Below are 18183 nucleotides of genomic sequence, written 5' to 3' on the forward strand. Positions count from 1 at the left end.
TTTTAGTATAACGATTAACGGAGATATACTGAAGGAGACCATAGACAGAGTCTGCGTGTGACTCTGTAAATGAACAGAGCTGCTATCGAATGTAGTCAGGGTACATTCAGCCGCACTCTGCACACCCGCTCTGCTGCCTGTGTGTTGGTGAGGATACTGAGCTGCTGGGAGCTGCAACAAGGCAGCGAGCGTTAGAACAACACTGACCAGGAAAAAGATCGTTCCAAAATAAAAGCCAAAGAGGGAGCAAACTACCCTTGCGAAGTGACTGCTATGTGTGTAAAATAACAATCGCGTTTGTATTTAAAAAATTGTCTCGATCGATGACTCTTTTTAAATCTTAACATTCATTTTGAGACATCACTATTGAATTGAAAAAAAGTACACTTTACATTGTATATATAATTATAGAATGTATTATATCATATTTTATAGTTTCTTATATTTAAACTACAAACAGTACACAACAGGAACACTGTTTCAGGTGTTTGGGCATATTTTATTAAGACACGACGTAAACATTTGACCGTTACTGTGAAAGTAGTGACCGGAAATGCAGCCCTGTTGCCATGCGGCGTGACAGTGGTGCCGCTGGCTGGGAACAGGATGCTGACAGGCCGAGCAGACGCAACGATCCAACGGAGAAAATCCGCAGCAGCATCCTTTGTTTTCAGGAGCAGCAAATTCAGGTAAGGTCGTCGAACTGCCTAAGCTGTGATGCCAAATTGGCCGCCTGTTGAACTTTGAAAGACTGGCACCGGAATGACGCTGTTAACGATGTGTCGGACGTGCGTTTTTCTCAATTTTTTCTGTCATGTCGAAAATATGGCTATTGTTCGGATTAGTGTGAGACGGGCAGCAACCTTTGATTCACCGCAATGTTTGTCTGTTGAGCTGATTAGTGATGCTGTCAGGGGCTGCGTGCTCCTCGGTTATGTAAGCAGCGCTCCGGTGAGTCGGCACAGCGCTGGCTCCGGCTCAGGAACACCATATTCCTGGCTGCGGGACACCCATGGCTGTGCTGCTTTTGCGGTGGGGGTTTGGCATTGCATTGCACCACCACCAGCGCGCATGCACGCATTTGCTCATGATCCTGTGTGTTGTGCTTTCATTCCTGAGGTTACAGCTCGTTTTGAATTAGTTTGACTTGTTGTCTATACTTATCATGCCTTGGAGTTATTACTAAATAATATCTTGCACATTGTCAGGTACCCTCCTGTGTAGGTGAACAGAAAGTAAGACGTTGTTTTTGGAGTGCAAGGGTTTTTAATATTTGGATAAAATGATAACTACATTGGTAAGGAATGATTGAAAACGATCAGTTAAAAATAGTTTACAATTATAATGGCGAAAGAAAAGTAATATTATTACACGGCCCAAATGCAATCAATTCGCACTTGGTTAAATGAAACTTCTGAAGCTAGGTGAAGGCTGATAGAGAAGAGCATGTGTCTCATTATAAACATTACCCTTTTGTAAAGACAGTCATTGAATGACACAAATAACTGACAATACAATAATGCACTGGAGGTGTGGAATAGAATTAAGAGATACTGTGAGAGGATGGATGATCTGAGAGAGATAAAGGAAGGCCCTGAATTTGGACCAAATAAACAAATTACAGATTTTAATACTTTGGCAAGAAAGGGACTGACCTTATAAGGCAAAAAAGGGAACCTGTCACATTCTTACTTCTACTTCTGCTACCTACAAATGAGAAGTTAGAGTCACACTAGCAAAATAGAAATGAAGACCAATGGTGATTTACATCTACTTGTGCAATTGTTAATAAAGATTTGCAACAATGTTTTAAGTATCACATGATCTCATCAGTTTATGCTATCTTAGAAAGCAGTCATGTACAACAAGATACAAGGGCAAAACTAAAATGGGAAGAAGAATTAATATAGTGTAACGATTGGGTTTATGTTTATGTTTATGTATGGTTTTGACGTATGTGCATTAAAGCAACCTGTTGAAGGAGCGTTCTGATATCCTGAGGGTCAGTGAAGGAGGTCGGGGTGGGACATGTGACTGTTTTGGACCAATAGGATGGGGTTATGTGGTAATGTCAGACTCTCATTGGATGGTTTTGTTGGGGAGCGGGGGTCAATGAGGAAGTGGGGTGTCGGAGGGAGTTGTTGGGGTGTGATGTGACGCGGTTAGAATTTTGTTTGTTTGTTAGAATTAGCAGTGGACATCTTCGTGTGAACTTTAATACAAGTTACTAAACAAAGAAGAAGTTCACTGTCGTCTGTAAGAGGGGACGCTACATTGGTGTCAGAAGTGAAATACATTTTTTTTTTTTTAAAGTCTGCCATCGGTTTCCGCTACGAGCGCAGAGCGGGCTACAGTGACTTTATCAAGATGAGTTTAAAGAAGCTCAAGAAGGAAACCGACCGTCCGGATTTTAACAGCGCTGACAGAGTGCAGCCGAAAACAGAGAGAGGGTGAGAGAAATGACCCGGAGAATGGCCGGAGGGGCTGGCTTCAGTCAGGGTCAGTTCGACGGACGAATGGCAGGCCACAACTCGCGGGCGTAGTCAATGAAAACCCCCAGATACGACGGGAAAAAACCCCCAGATACGACGGGAAAGCTAACTGGGAAGCATTCCATGCACAATTTGAACTGTAAGCCCAGGCTGGAAAGTGGTGTGTGGAGGAGAAAGCCCTCCAGCTCGCAATGTGCCTTACTGGGGACGCTCTGACTAGCCTGTTGCTGCTAAGCCCTGCTGATGGGAGCGACTATGATGCATTACTGGGGGCTCTAAAGAGATGGTTCGTATTGTGCTCTACAGCCAGCCTGCTTCGCTCTGAACTGTGCAATACAGCTTCGACCTGGGGAGCTGCTGAGGGATCTCGCCGATCAGGTGGGAGTGCTACCATCAGCAGATGAGGTTGACGGCAAGCTCGAACGGCTCATCCTGCTGGGCCAAACGTGGATTGGAGATTGCTGGTATGCACCATTGACTATCGAGGGGACGGACTGTTTTGCGCTGGTGAACGCAGGCTTTTCATCTACGCTGGTGAAATCAGAGATGGTGAAGAATAAAACAAATATTTTCCCCACCATGGTGAAACTTCAGACAGTCACCGGGGAGCGAACACTTATGGTGGGGGAAATATTAGTTACTCTGGGGTTGGGGATGAGGGTTGCCCGCTGTCCAGTGTGGGTCGCAGACCTCGAAGATTGCATACTGGGGCTGGATGTTCTTGGGGCATTGGACTGTGAAAGGGCTCTGGCAGAACAACTGTGAGGGACTAAACCACAATGGACAGAGTCTACTACTACAACTTCTGCTGCAGTTCAAGGACTGTTTTTCTTTGTCAGAGAACGATGTTGGTCGGACTGAACTCATCAAACACGACACCGACACTAGAGAGCCACAGCTCATTAGGATGAGACCACGACGCCTTCCCCTGGCCAGACAAGTAGCCGCAGACAAAACTCTGCGGAAGTTGCAAATGGGTGGACTCATTGAGCCCTCCTCCAGCTCATGGGCCTCCCCAGTAGTCATGGTCCCCAAAAAGCAGAAGGACGACTCGATGGAAAGTCGTCTGTGTGGAAATCAGGCCCCTCAACAAAGTGACCAAAAAGGATTCCTATCCCCTTCCGCGCATTGATGAGGCCCTTGATGCAGTGGCGGGGTCTTCCTGGTTCTCCTCGCTGGATCTGTGCAGCGGATATCGGCAGGTCCCCCTCGCCCCTGATGCCAGTTCCAAAGATGCCTTCATCACTAACGGAGGTTTGTGTCAGTTTGAGGTTCTCCCATTTGGCCTCTGCAATGCCCCTGCCACGTTCGAGAGGCTGATGGATGATGGCTGGCTGATATTCCCCACAGAGAGTGTGTCTCAAGCGTGCAGGTGCCCAGCTGTCCACACAGGACGCACATTTCTCAGCGCTAGTCAGCTAATGATTCTGCTTTCTCCGCTTGTTGTTGTATGTTACCCATTCAATGTACTGGTTTGGGGGTAAATGATGATGGTCTTGATGATAGCTCCCCCCCCCCATCTCTCTTTCTCTCTCTGTCTATCTGCTTTTGTGCTTGTAGCGGATGGGCAGAGGGGGTCATTTAATTATGTGATTGGGAAAATTGGGGAAATTAAAACACCAGGACAACAGAAGGGGAAGTATGGGATGCATACTTGATCACTTATATCATATAAAATATGGCATTATTAATGTTTAAAATCCAATGTGTTTCCTGGCGCGATACGCTTGGGGCGAGCGGAAAAATAGAGGTATCAGTAGATTGACATGTGGGTTTAGCTTATAGGAAGCCCCCATGTTGGTATGTTCTGGACCAATAGGATCAGGCAATGAATGTGGGGAGCGGGGTCAGACATGGAAGTGAGGACCCAAATAAAGGTGTCAACATTAGTACACAGTCTCACACATTATAAGGCAAACTCTACAGACTCGACGCCGAAACCATCGGGGCAGTTGCCAGGCGCATCGCAGCCCATGTGAATCGCACAAAGGTTTAACAAGGGGATGGATAAGAGGCGCCTGGCTTTCCTTGGCACTGTGCGGTGCGGCGCGGAGCTTTGGACATGAAATGAAAAGGTGAATTAGATTTTTTGGGAGGAAAATTTATCGTTTAGATTAATATACGCATCGGTAAAATAGTTGACAGATAATCGATAGGAAAATAGTCGTTTGTGGCAGCCCTAAACCGCTGACTGGCACAACAGCTTGCCATAGTGACGGCGAAACACCAAAGGACTGGGACACCCATGTTCCCCCTCTGCTACCCAAGAACTCCACATCCTGCTCCCCTGCCCTACTCATGCTAGGCAGGGAAATCCGGACTCCGGCTGATATGTTGATGGGTAGTCCTCCGGACACCCCGCTGGATCCTCCGGGGCCGAAATATTCCAGGAAATTAAAGGATCGCCTGGAGTCCGCTCACAAGTTTGCCAGGGGACAGCTGGTGTAAGGCAGAAGAGGAACTACGACGCCGGACCAGACCAATAGGATGGGGTTATGTGGGGATGTCAGACTCTCATTGGCTGGTTTTGTTGGGGATCAGGGGTCAATGAGGAATTGGGGTGACGGAGGGAGTTGTTGGGGTGTGATGTGACGCAGTTAGAATTAGAAGTGTACATGTTCGTGTTAACTATAATAAAAGTTACTGAACAAAGAAAAAGTTTGGTGTTGTTTGTAAGCGGGGACGCTACAATATATATATATCTGAGGAAAGTTGGAAGGAAATTAATTGTAATGTTCATACAACTACAGTATCTCCTTAGCTTAGAGAATATGCATTGAACATATAGACACACTAATTTGTTACCTCAACACAGCAACCAAAATATAATTAAAAGAAAAACAACAAATTGCTGGAGGGAGTGTTGCGAATCCTATGCTAATTTTAGTCATATTTTTTGGTTTCGCCCATCAGTGCAATTATTCTGGAATAAAATCAGGGAGCAATCAATATTATTCTAAAAGGGGTTATCCAACTGAACACAAATCTTGGGGTGCTTGGCAAAATTGAAGACAAATACAAAACAAACCTGATAAATACTTATTAAAGATACTGCACATATAAGCACAGATAACAAGAAATTGGCTCCAGAAAGTGTCCCCAAACAGAGAAATGGCAGGACACGGTTCAGCAAGTGTCTCAAATGGAATATCCAACTCACAAAATGAGGGGGAACTTAAAACTGTTTGAAAAGAGATTGTCTAAATGACAAGTGAATACAAATTTGTGGAATGTGATGCTCCATGACATTCACTTAGTGGACTACTACCTTACCTAAAGTAAAGCATTCTACTGTCTTTTTTCTCCTTTTTTTATTTAACAAAATTTTCTTTTTGAATTAAAACAAATTCAGTATATGTTGATTTTCAGTTTGTTTTGTACACATGTAAATATGTATATATGTCATGATTCTTATTATGTATCACTGGGTGATACATTTATGTATACTCTAAAAAGATTCCTGCCATCATGATTTAGTGACTTGGAGATGCATGTGGTGATGTGATGACAAAAAATAAACTCTAAATAAAAAAAATTATGAAAACAAATAGTCACTACAAAGGGTGAAGACTGTAAATACTTTTCTGGCCTTTTGGCATATGTGATATCAGATGTGTCAAGTCAAGCAGCCAAGACTGGTGTTTACAGTTTATTCTGTATTAGGCAGGTGGAAGCATCACACTGTGATGATACTAGGTTACCTCAGCCAGAACTGATGTACTGAAAGAAATAAACATATTGTACAATTATATGGAATGTCTTTGTATCTCATCTGTAATATTCAAGGTGATAATCTCTCAAAGTGCTGTTGATAACAGTCCAAGTCAAGTATCTCGACTTCTCTCAGTGTCAAAATATATTAATATATAATAAATATGAGTACTGCTAGGGGTTTTCCTACATATCTTCCTCTCTGTCTCTCCCTCGCTTAACACAAACGGCCAGACACACGCACACACACAAACAGTGTCATCAGACAAGTGTATACTCAGACTTGATTAAAAAACAGAATAAAAAAAACGTAGGCAATGTATGGAGAGCCGGAGGAGATGGCGGGGCATTTTTGCTAAATTTTGGCAGTGTGAATGACAGAGACACAGAGAGGAGCAGTAAATTACCGACAGAGCCGGTAAAACTGTAAAACTGAACCTCTTCACGGGCCATCATGCATGAAAAGACCCCAAATTAACACTATTCGTCGACTTAGTGGAGCTGTGCACGGCTCCCTTGGTGTCTGCATAAGGCTTGGTGGTGCTATGGCCGGGCTGAGTGCACTCTGGCCTGTGCAGTGGAGCTGTCAGGGGTCCTTGGGTCCATGCCTCTGTGCTGCCTGGGGGAGAGGAGCTGTGCAGGGCTCCCTGGTGTGTCCTCAGGGTCAATGTGCTACAAACAAAAACAATTTAAACACCTTCCTCTGCCTGCTCCACTACCTCACCATCTCATCTGAGCAAATAATCTCCCACTGCATTGTTTATGTATGAAAGCCAATCTATGGATAAAGTCTGGACCTTACTTTCCGGAGATCCTTCGAAGGTCATGTCTGAAAATGGCTTTATTTCAGATTTTAGATCAAACCCGTCTTTCATTCCATCAACTGTGTAACTTTTGCTGAATGTCTAATGCATCCCATGTATCATTTTATTTTCAATTTCTATGTGCACACGAACATGTTGAATAGGCATTTACCTACCTATAACTAGCAGATACTTTTCATTTGAGAATATAATCGCATTCATGAACCATAAGAACACAGGTAAAAACAAGTTCTTCTAAACTTTCTCGATAACAGATTTCAGAAAAAACACACTTTATTTGATGAATCAGGCCCATTAAAGGCATTTGTATGCCTCAACACTGGTACAAATATTCACTTGGACTCAGTGATGAACTGATTAGAATTTGGTGATCAAATGTCAAAGGTAAAGGTCACTGTATCCTCACAAAGCACCTTTTTCGCCTTGTGAAAGTGATATATCTGGAACGCCATCAAGGAATCCTTTCACATTTGGCGAAAACATTCACTTAGGCTCAAGGACTAACCCATTTGATTTTGGTAGGCAAAGGTCAAAGGTAAATATCACTGTGACCTCACAACACATATTTCTTGCCTTGTGAATTTAATTTAATGTAAAACTGCACTGGTTGGCTGGTACAACCACTGTGTGGTAATTCTAATTTAGTTAATAATCATAAGGCATCAGTTATTTACACCACCTGTGTGTATGAGTGTGTATATGTACTGTGGCATTCAAGTGTGTTTGTGATATTGCTCTCCCTGCTATGGTTGCTTGGTGCATGATGTCACAATCTGAATTAAACCCCATTGGCTTTATCTTTCTCTCTTTTTTTTCTTTCCTGATTTCAGATTGTGTGGCGAACTGAAAAGAGAGTTGACGGGGCTGAGAAGAGGCAGTGAGGCTTTCATTTCCTGCCATCCTCTGCCTTTCCTAGGGCCCTGTGGAAGCACTCATCCACACGACTGTCCTCACTTCTCAGTACTCACTAACCTCCTTTCCATGGTGTAACTGCTCTCCCTCTCTCTTTTCATCAATCTTTCTGTCCATCTTGCTTGATGAAAAGTTCCAAACCTAAGAACCACAGACTAATAGAGACCTCTCATCAAAGACCAGTGAAGAGCTGCTAACAGAAAGAAACTGTCCTTCACATGCAATGCAGTAGAATATTTGACTGGAGTACCAGTAAGTCTGGCTCAGGCAATGAGGAGGGTCAGGAGCTTCATCTCATTCTAAACGTTCTCTTCTCCACCTTGAGTCTTCATGTTTTGGGGGTCCTGCGGCTTCCCTGCCCTCCGTCGAACCCCCCACACATCCAGCCACCACGGCCGGCCACCCCAGTCGCCTTGTTGCCATGCCGACAGAGACACTGCCACAAGACCTGCCAGATAGCAAGGCTGCTGGCCCCGCAACGGCCTTCAATTCGGCTGTACCCCTCCGTATACTCAACAAGGGCCCTGACTACTTCAGAAGACAGGTACTGTTACATTACTCTGGAATCTGCTGAAACTCTCTCTGTCTCTGTGTGTCAGAGTAAAGAGCTGGCAAACACATTCTGTGTTCTTACTAAGATCAAAGTACAATAATATGGGGGGGGGGGGGGTGTATGTGTTATAATAAAAAACAAAAGATTGAAAATACAATAAAACACAATATTTGTATGAATTGTATAACATGGTGCAATGCAAAGTACACTGCTCAAAAAAATTAAGGAATCACTTAATTGTGTCAGTAGAATACCAAGTCATGTAAACTTCAGTTATATCAATCTGTCCATTCAGGAAGCCAATGTAATTGTGAATCTATTACACCTGCTTTGGTGCAAATTAAATTGTCAACAGGTGAAATGGAGAGGCAAAGCAAGACATGTGGCGTCTACAGACAATTGCATTCTCCTTATCCTGTAACCGAGGAGAGCTGGACAGGGCCATAGACAGGCATCAACCCAGAAGCATGATCAGTAACTGCTCCTTTGTGGTATGAGGAACAGGAGGAGCACTGCCAAAGCCTGACAAAATTACTTCCAGCAGTTTACCAATGTGCAGGTTCGTGACCAAACTGTCAGGAACAGACTCCATGAGGGTGGCAAGAGGCCTGACGTCCTCTATTAGAACCTGTGCTCACAGCACCCATCATCTCGATAAGCATTTGCCAGAGAACACCAGAATTTGCAGGTTCGTCTTAGCAGATGACAAGAGGTTCACACTGAGAACATGTGACAGGCGTGAAAGTATCTGGAGACACCGTGGTCAGGTTAACGTTGGCTATGACACAGAGGTCTGTGCGACCCTCCAAGGATATGCTTCTCCAGACCCTCACTGACCCACTGACAAACTGGTCATGTTGGATGATGTTACAGGCAGCATATCCTTGAAGGGTCGCACAGACCTCTGTATCATAGCCAACGGTTAGCTGACTGCTGTTAGGTACCAGGATGAAATCCTCAGATCGACTGTCAGACTTTATGTTGGTGCAGTGTGGAATCCTGGGTTCCTCTTGGTGAAGGACAATGCCCAGCCTCATGTGGCCAGCGTGTGTAGGCCATTGACTGGCCCTCATGTTCCCCTGACCTAAATCCAATTGAGCAACTATGGGACGTTAGGCATAAGTGTATCTAACGCCGCCAAGTCCTACCACAGACTGTGCAGGAGCTCACTGATTCCCTGATCCAGGTCTGGCAGGAGGTCCCCCAGGACACCATCAGGACAGTCCTCAGGAGCATGCCCAGATGTTGTCTTGAGGCCATACACACTTCTGAGTCACATTATGAGTTACAAATTCACACAAGATTAATCAGCTTGTGATCACAATTTCTTGCTTCGATTATCAGTGTGGTTTTAAAAACAGCCCTCAATGGGTTGATGATTTGGGTTGCCACTGACTGTTGTTATGTAATTTTGTCCTCAACAATTATACAATGTACATCAGTAAAGACTTTCAACTTAAATACTTTGTTCATCAAGATCTGATGTGTGATTTAAGTTCTCTTAAATTTTTTGAGCAGTCTCCTAAGACGAAGTGCTAAACATAGGATTAATTGAAGTCAGAGTTAATTCTGTCCTGCTCTGTTAAAGTTTACCATGGACCTGGTCTGCTTTAGCCCTTTTGTGATTGCATTTCCACTTCTCTTGTACTAACTATAATCAACAAATTGTGGTATCCTTTCTTTAGCTGTGTCCTCTACTGCCATCAACTAACATATACAATTTGGAGTTTAATGTTGAGCAGTTATATTATAACTGATACCTGATTATTAAACCTCAGATCAGTAGCAGTACTTACACTGATACAACAGATTAGACCGGTATTTGCTGATGAGAGCCATCGTGAAATAAATGAGAGTAGCTCCAGTAGTAAAGCAGAGTGTTCTGGTTCTGTTAGCATGATTTCTCATTGGTTGAGTGCTGTTGTATAGCTCTACCCTTATGCAAGTTGGTTTTGCTCTGGACATGTATGGATAGAATATATGTGTTTTTAAAAGATGGATGAGTATTGTAATCATTAAAATACATTATGCCTAATCTGTTTCTCAGGTGGAACCTAACCCAAAGCGCCTAAGTGCTGTTGAGAGACTAGAAGCTGATAAAGCCAAGTACGTCAAGAGCCAGGAAGTTATCAATGCCAAGCAAGAGCCTATCAAACCACCCGTCCTGGCAAAGCCTACTGTCTGTCACCCACTGCTGTCCAAGAGAGGCTCTGGGATTGGTGGAGGAGGAAATGGAGGCGGGATGCCTTTCAAAGCGTCGAATAACAATGCAAAGTCAGACACATGTGCAACAAGCAGTGGCGGCAGTAAACGGGAGAATTTAAACCTGGAGATACTCAAAAATCTCCTAAATTCATCGTCCTCTTCAGGCACTGGACCTGAAGGACTAGGAGGTGGAGCTAAGAGTGCTGTACTGATGAGGTCATCGGGGGAAATGGCCAAGAGTTGGATGCCATCAGGGTAAACACTGCAGTTCCTTTGTATTGTGTAAATTACTAGATTCAGATCATTGCTACAGTTTTGTAGGAAACTACACTGTCTCACTGCCTCTGCCACATCTGCTTAAGCCTCACTAAGCTAAGCAGCTAGCAGTAGATACATGTGAAACCTAGTCGCTGCTTTCATGTGTCAGTAAAACAGTCAGTTCTTATTTTATTTGAGAGACATTTCTGGGTTGAAACAGACATTGGGCCTCATTGACCAACCATACAGCTTTTAGTTAAAATTTTCTGTCCACACACTGTAGTCTGTTAATTCTGTAGAGTTTATTTCTGTTCTGAAACGAGAGATTGCTCAGGAGATGTAACTGCACCACACGGTGCGCAGTCCAACCAGGTCTGTGGGTTCAGGGCTCCCTGTGTGAACTGCGCACCAAGTGGGACCTAAACCTGCATATTATTCAAAACATCTTGTCTGAACCTGGCCCAGTATGTCCGGTCTTACTAGGTCCCATCAGGCCCAGGTCGAGGAACCACAGACGCTCAGTTAAAGGTTCAGTGCTGAGTTTTCAATTATGTGCTGCACCTTTCTTTTCTTTTTTCCTTCCCCCTCTGTAGTTTGCAATATTTATTTTGACGTACATTTTTTTTTCAATTATACAACTTTCTCATGATACAGCATTCACTGAACATGTGTTTATATTCACTGCTAAAACTGCAAAATGGAACAGCAAATTTACGTTCCTGACTTCTCAAATGCTCTTTTCAATTTCTGTGATATATGTGTGCACACAGCGCTGCAGTCTAATGGCCTTTTATGGGCATTGGTGGGGCATTTACTTATGGCAATTAGGAAACACTGACACGTGCTACCAGCTAACAAGCACATGGCATTCATCAAAATAAGAACAGAAATGCAAATATATCTGCAGTTGAAGAATGAGTCAACACTTAATTAGAATATATTGATGAATGAGGCCCGATGAAACAAGTATTTATCTTGACTCCGGTCAATCGTTGATATATTGTTGTGTGGGGAAGTCTGGATGGATTCTGGAGCAGTGATCTAAAAGAGATGCGGGCATTCAATTCAATTTTATTTGCCCTGCACCATATCGCAACATACATTATCTCAAGGAACATTTACATATGGTACGGTGGCAGTATTAGTGGTTCTGAGGTAACCCTGTTCATTTTTTTTATATGTGTAGGGCATGTCCAAGCTAAAAGGCATATAACCTCCTCAGAATTACATTATATATTTTTCTTTTTTCTCTTCCTAGGATCCCATTAGCATACCGATCTACAATGACACTTAATGAGCGACCTCCAGACTCAGGTCACAGTCCAAGCACCTCACACTCTCTCCGCTCATTCTCCCATTCCCTGAAGGTCCCCCCGGTCAACAGCGGGGGACGTCATAGTCCACAACCAGGAGGAAACCTCAACCTCAGCAGACGAGTCCTGGATGAAAGAGGAGGCAAGGGAGTCGTTGATCGCTCTCGTTCTCCACTACCGCCTCTGCTCACCTCCCACTCCTCCTCTGACCTCTTGCGACTGTGCAATGGCAAGCCCCTCCGTACTGCCCGATCCAGCAGCTCCTCAGCTCCTCCCCTCCCTCCAAAACCTAACCCTGCATCCCTTCCTCCTCCCACACTTTCCTTGTCATTGCGTCCGCCTCAACCCAATCCATCTGCATCACCATTTGACAGTACCACCCCTCAATCGCTACCTTGTGATCTTGGAGACCCTTCCAATACTTCAATCAATCCCCATCTGGAGGTAGAGCTTGGCTCATCTGTAGCTTGTCGCTCCTCACTACACAGATCTAAATCAGACCTGTCAGACCGGTATGCCCGGGCTGGAGCTGACGTGGAACGCTTTTTTAACTACTGTGGCCTCGACCCAGAGGAGCTAGAGGCAGTTGGTCCAGAGAATTTTGCACGAGCCAATTCAGACATTGTCAGCCTGAACTTCCGATCAGCTTCTATGATCTCCTCCGAATGCGACCGCTCACGGCAATCCTCCAATGATGGGTTGTCAGATGGGGATGAGGGTGGGGACAAGGAGGAGGAGGCTGGGGAGCGTGTGCCATATGGGATCTCAGCTGTGGAACGTAATGCAAGAGTCATAAAGTGGCTTTACAGTATCAAACAGGCAAGAGAGACACAAAAAGTGTCACATGTTTAGGACAAGCACTACAGAAAAACTGCGCTGTGTTTCAGAATGGATAGATGGATTATTGAATGGATCAAATAGAAAGTCTGGCTGGTCTATCCAAACTAGGTGAAGAAATAAATGAATAGATTTAGAAACAGACTCTTATCATCCAAGGTCTAGATTAACACCAAGGAAATGTAGGGAAATGTGAATGGATGGATAGGAACATAATCATATATTCAAACAAATAAACAAAGGACATATAAATAAGTAAACAGTTTAAACCGACAGACACATAAGTCCTAGGACCTATAAAACCACATCTTCACCATAATGGATTACAGGCCTTTCTCACAGAGTACATTTTGGCTGGTCGGACAGGGGTAGAGGGGTGTAGAGCGGTCATTCTCTAACAGAGGGTTGGCACTGCGATTCCCAGCCTTCCCCATTCCGCATGCCAAAGTGTCCTTGGGCAAGATACTGGGCCCCAAAATTGCCCCTTTTCATAGAGAAAGTGTTGCAATAGATGCCCTGTATGAATGTGTGTGTGAATGGGTAAATGACAAAAACTAAACTGTAATGCGCAAAAATAGAAAAGCGCAATATAAATATCATTTTAGTTGCAGGCTGGTTTCTAAATTTGTTTCAAAATACAATCATTGCCCATATCTTTGATGCGTTCTGTGAGTTGATAGCCCTGATTCTTTGCACATTCACGGCTGTTTCCCCAGTTGGAGAAATGGGTGACCATTCAAAGCGTTTGAAGTGGGACTGTAAATAGAGACATCATCTAAATATAGTGGCTTCAGGAAGAATTCAGACCCCTTACTTTTTGGGAATTTTTTCTAGTGTTTTGTTGATTGAATAAAAAATATACTGTCAGTGTACTAATCCAGCTAATGATTCATAATGACCAAGTGAAAACATGTTTTTTTTTTATTTGTTTGTTAACTTGTTCAAAGCTGTCTTCAGACAAATTTGTGTCCGGACTATCTCCACGATTAGCCTTTCACACATGATCAGCGCAGGGGGAGTTCTCTCCTCAGACCCGTTAACAACAACAAAAAATCCTCTGCAGGATTCAGGGGTGGGGCTGGAGGCAGAGGCAGTAAGTAACACGTTCATTCTGCTATGGAGTTCAGGAGATTTTGTATACAGTACATCGACACCACGAACTTGCTTGATCGTCTTCATTGTCTTAATCATGACATATATGGTTTTGTTTCGTTTCGTTTGCGTCTGTTGTGTGTTAGAAGCATCATCAGTACATCATACTAGAGTAATAGAGCTAAAGTATAGTGCGATTTGTCCCTTCTGAATTACAAGGATGTTGTCCAGTTGTTGGACTGAGCAACGGGTATTAGTTCCACTTGTGCTTTTCTTGCAATGACATGCCAAAAAGTCCACTTTGGAAAATGCTAGTCATAGTGTTCAAATCTCTTATTTTACTACAAACTTGGAAAAGGTCCTGCACTCTTAGAAAAACGGATATGGAACTCTATCTGTCAAAAACTAGAAAGCACTTTGGAAAGACAGCTTTGGGAAGCTACTAGATAGTTGTTATAGGTGACTGTTAAATGATTAACTGAGGGTGAGAGGGTGAGGGGGCGGGGCACTCAAAACAGATAAATCTGAAGAGGGCTGTTTTAGACAGATTAAAAAGGTCCTGTTTTAATTATCCTTGTGGTATTTTGACCAAAATATGTTACAGACATTTCATTAAGACCCCAAGGAACCATATCAACTGTGGTAAAATGGGCATATGATGGGTCCTTTAACTATATTACTTTTAACTGGTAATATAGATATCAAAATTACTCATTTAATGCTTTAAAGTGTGTGATTGAGTGACAAAGAAAAAAAGATGCAGTGAGAGGTTAAGACAGATAGACACATGATATAAAATCGAATATCTCAAACAATACTTATTAACAATGTTCTTATCAACCTGATAATTTTAAGCAATTTAACATTGCACTGGAGAGTTTTAGTGTCCTATGATGAGATATTGTTATTCAGTGGCTGTACTACACTGACAATATTCAGAATTCATTCACAATTTGGTTAAAAGTAGAAAATATTGTTTACAATGTAATGGATCACTCAAGGCTCTACTTTAGTGATTCACTTTACTTTTTTGGTCCACTTAGCTTCTGGTCAGTCTGACATTGTAGATATATGATGAAAATAGCATGGCATTTAAAGATAAACTGCTCTTAAATGTGTAAGGCTACCAGGGTCTAAAAGGTTTGACCCTGATCATATGATAATTTCCCTGATTCATGTTATCTGAACAACGCAGTCCAGTTGCAGTCTCCCTCAGTCAAGGTCAATGTAAATTGAATACACAAATCAGGTTTCTGTTATCCAAATGTTTTTGTCATTTGTGGGTCCATCTTGCTCTGATGATAATGCAGGAGGAGATCAGCCAGACTGTCCAATCAATGGCTCACTGATCTGTTCATATGGCGTCATGTTTACTTCTCCTAGTTCAATTATAATATGTCAGTAATAAGTCATTGGGTGAAAACTAAATCAACCAAACTACAGGTGGGTCGTAAAACAGTGAAATCTGAACTCCTGTTATAAAGTATATGACACTGTCAATATAACTTTTCTTCGGTAAAATATACTTTTATATCACGTGCAAAGCTACAGAATCCCTGAGCACATCCAATGAGTCGTGTATTTCGCAAGCATAACTGCCCACAACAAAGATTGGCAGTCAGGTAAGATGAACAGTACTCAGCAATTCTCAATAGTAATGTTACAGGACACCAAAACTCTCCTTTCAAAACAATGTCCGTAAAACTCTGTCATAATGTACACCACCATTCTTATACATGCAGACTGAAAGTAATACTTGTGAAACTGTTCATTATCACTATATAGGACGTATTATAAACGGAAAGGGTGATTGTGGTCATGTTATATGTCAGCATTCTCTCCAAAGTTTTTTATAATAGCTTGTCCTATAAATCGCAAACACACAAACTTCCCCAGAGATTCTGCTGTATGTCAAAATAACACTGTAGGCAGCATTCATCATAAAAACCTTGTTGATGTTGATGTTCTCAGCTCTGCTTTCTCTCTGTTGGCAATTCAGTCCCCAAAGCCAGCCACAGAATGTTTAGCTTTAAAAGCCCCTGTGTGTTACTCGATAATAAAGAGAGGTGGGCTGCAGATTTGCCTCCGCTATTACCTTTGTCATCTGTATCCATGTCTGTAAGTTACTGATATACCTCAAAGTCTGAAGTTATATCGATATGAATGCAATGCCTCAGTCACAATTTACCATCAGTGTATCTGTCAACCCACCACCTTCCGTCACCTCATCAACAGTAACAGCTCTGGGTTTGCCTTACTTCACCTCACTATAGGTATATGGTTTGGAATTCATATGGTGATTACATAGTGTGTAAGAGATAGCAGGGAAAGATGAGGCACAATTTAGTTAAATGGACTATTGACTTTTCTGCCATAACTATCAGCTTGGCTACATCTCAACTAATTTGAAACTAGAAACATTCATCTCAGCACTGCGATAAGGCAGAGCAAACCATCCAGTTGTATTATTAAATTATTGAAATTATATTTGTTAAATGAAAGTTTTAATCCATCATTGAAACCAAAAGTAATATGCTCATCATTTGATGAAAAGGAAAGGTTAGTAGAAGTATGGCCTTGAAATAAAACAAGAGAACATCTAACATGTTCCAAAAATGCTGTCATGTCATGAAATTTCACTTTGAATGCAAACTTCTCAGTAAATTAGACTCAAGTGGAAGTGAAGTGGCCAGCCGGGAGAGTCTCCCCCTCTCCTCACTCTGACCTTAGGGTTGTGCCTGCACGTTGGACCCCCCCCTCTCAAACCCCCGGCCGGACCCCAGTAAATCCTGCTGCTTCTCGGGATATGCATTAATAACAACATTGTACTGTTCTGGCAGTATAACCATGCTTCACAGTCACTGGTGTTATTTTGGCTTGGATTGACAGTTTTTTTTTTGTTACCTGCTTTGTTGAACTTTTTTCTTGTGTGTACATGCTGTAAGAAAATGTATATAAAGCCATGCGTTGGATTAAATTTTTTCTCTGTCTGAAGGTCTATGTTAAGAAAAGAAAAAAAGATTAAAAAAATCTGATGTTTGCCCATACTACAGACGTTTCAGATCAAACTGGGGCAGGATTGTTTCAGAGAATATGACACTATGTTTTTCAACATGGAACTGCAAGTTTTTGCCTGACTGAAAAGAGAAAACATTTCAATGTTCAGTTTATTTTGCATTATTTCAATGAATGTTTTTGATTGCCAACTTTTGTCAATGTTGCGTTTTTTCATGTAATTACTTGAAGGAAAATGTGGCATTATAACAAACTAGGGTTATGCTGTAGCACTGACAGGCCTGAGCCTTTCACGTTGAAGCCTGATCGGTCGGTGGAGAGAGCGATCGATGACCAAGCGCACGTCTCCGCGTAAGTTTTGCGCACAGCGGCAAGGATAAATGCTTCACTTCCTGCGTCCGTCACGCGATGTCGATCCTTGCCTGCCAATTGCTCATTACGGTCCATGCTATCAAATGGCAGATCAATCTGTGAAAATGTTATGTAAATTGAATGATATTTATAAAACAAAGCTTACTTCCTGTTTCCAGTAGGTGGTGCGATCACTATTATTATATACAGACATATAGATCTGTTCAAGTAGGTGCTCTGATGTAGTGTGAGCAATTTTGTCTCAATTTGTCAATGTTACCACAACCTCATTTTCACACTGATCAGTGGGTGGCGTTTTGACCCTGAACTAATATTTATATATGGAGCTGCTCAGGTCAGGAATGTGATCATAGGTCAGTAGTTTGGAGCCGGTTGGATAATGCAGAGTGGATTAACAAAGAACTTCCTGTTCGAATCAGTAGCAGGGGCTATTTCAATCAGGAGAGACTTGGTTTTTACTTTAACGAGTTTATTTTTTACAGTGCACAGAGAATGCGAATATTTATAGTCTTTGGCATTTTAGACCCCTGTGTGATGTCATCAGGATTAGAAGGGGGTGGAGCAGATCGTGTTACAGGTATACCCCCAAAAGAAGGAAG

The 18183-nt window shown here is 42.6% G+C and overlaps 1 protein-coding gene across 1 annotated transcript; it reads left to right on the plus strand.

The window, feature by feature from the left end:
- The first annotated feature begins 584 nt into the window (after nucleotides 1-584).
- On the plus strand, nucleotides 585-17403 carry fam110b (family with sequence similarity 110 member B). The gene is made up of 4 exons (XM_062405124.1): nucleotides 585-689; nucleotides 7858-8483; nucleotides 10540-10952; nucleotides 12214-17403. The coding sequence occupies exons 2-4, from the start codon at nucleotides 8361-8363 to the stop codon at nucleotides 13118-13120; spliced, it is 1443 nt and encodes a 480-aa protein (XP_062261108.1). The 5' UTR covers nucleotides 585-689; nucleotides 7858-8360; the 3' UTR covers nucleotides 13121-17403.
- The last annotated feature ends 780 nt before the right edge of the window (nucleotides 17404-18183 follow it).

Source organism: Platichthys flesus, chromosome 14 (assembly GCF_949316205.1).
Source record: "Platichthys flesus chromosome 14, fPlaFle2.1, whole genome shotgun sequence".
Taxonomy (NCBI): domain Eukaryota; kingdom Metazoa; phylum Chordata; class Actinopteri; order Pleuronectiformes; family Pleuronectidae; genus Platichthys; species Platichthys flesus.

What these genes read in the sequence shown, in the direction of transcription:
- fam110b (XM_062405124.1), top strand. Translation starts at nt 8,361, where the DNA reads ATGCCGACAGAGACACTGCCACAAGACCTGCCAGATAGCAAGGCTGCT. An exon ending in CTGACTACTTCAGAAGACAG is followed by an intron (nt 8,484 to 10,539) that starts GTACTGTTACAT and finishes TCTGTTTCTCAG; the next exon opens with GTGGAACCTAACCCAAAGCG. An exon ending in AAGAGTTGGATGCCATCAGG is followed by an intron (nt 10,953 to 12,213) that starts GTAAACACTGCA and finishes TTCTCTTCCTAG; the next exon opens with GATCCCATTAGCATACCGAT.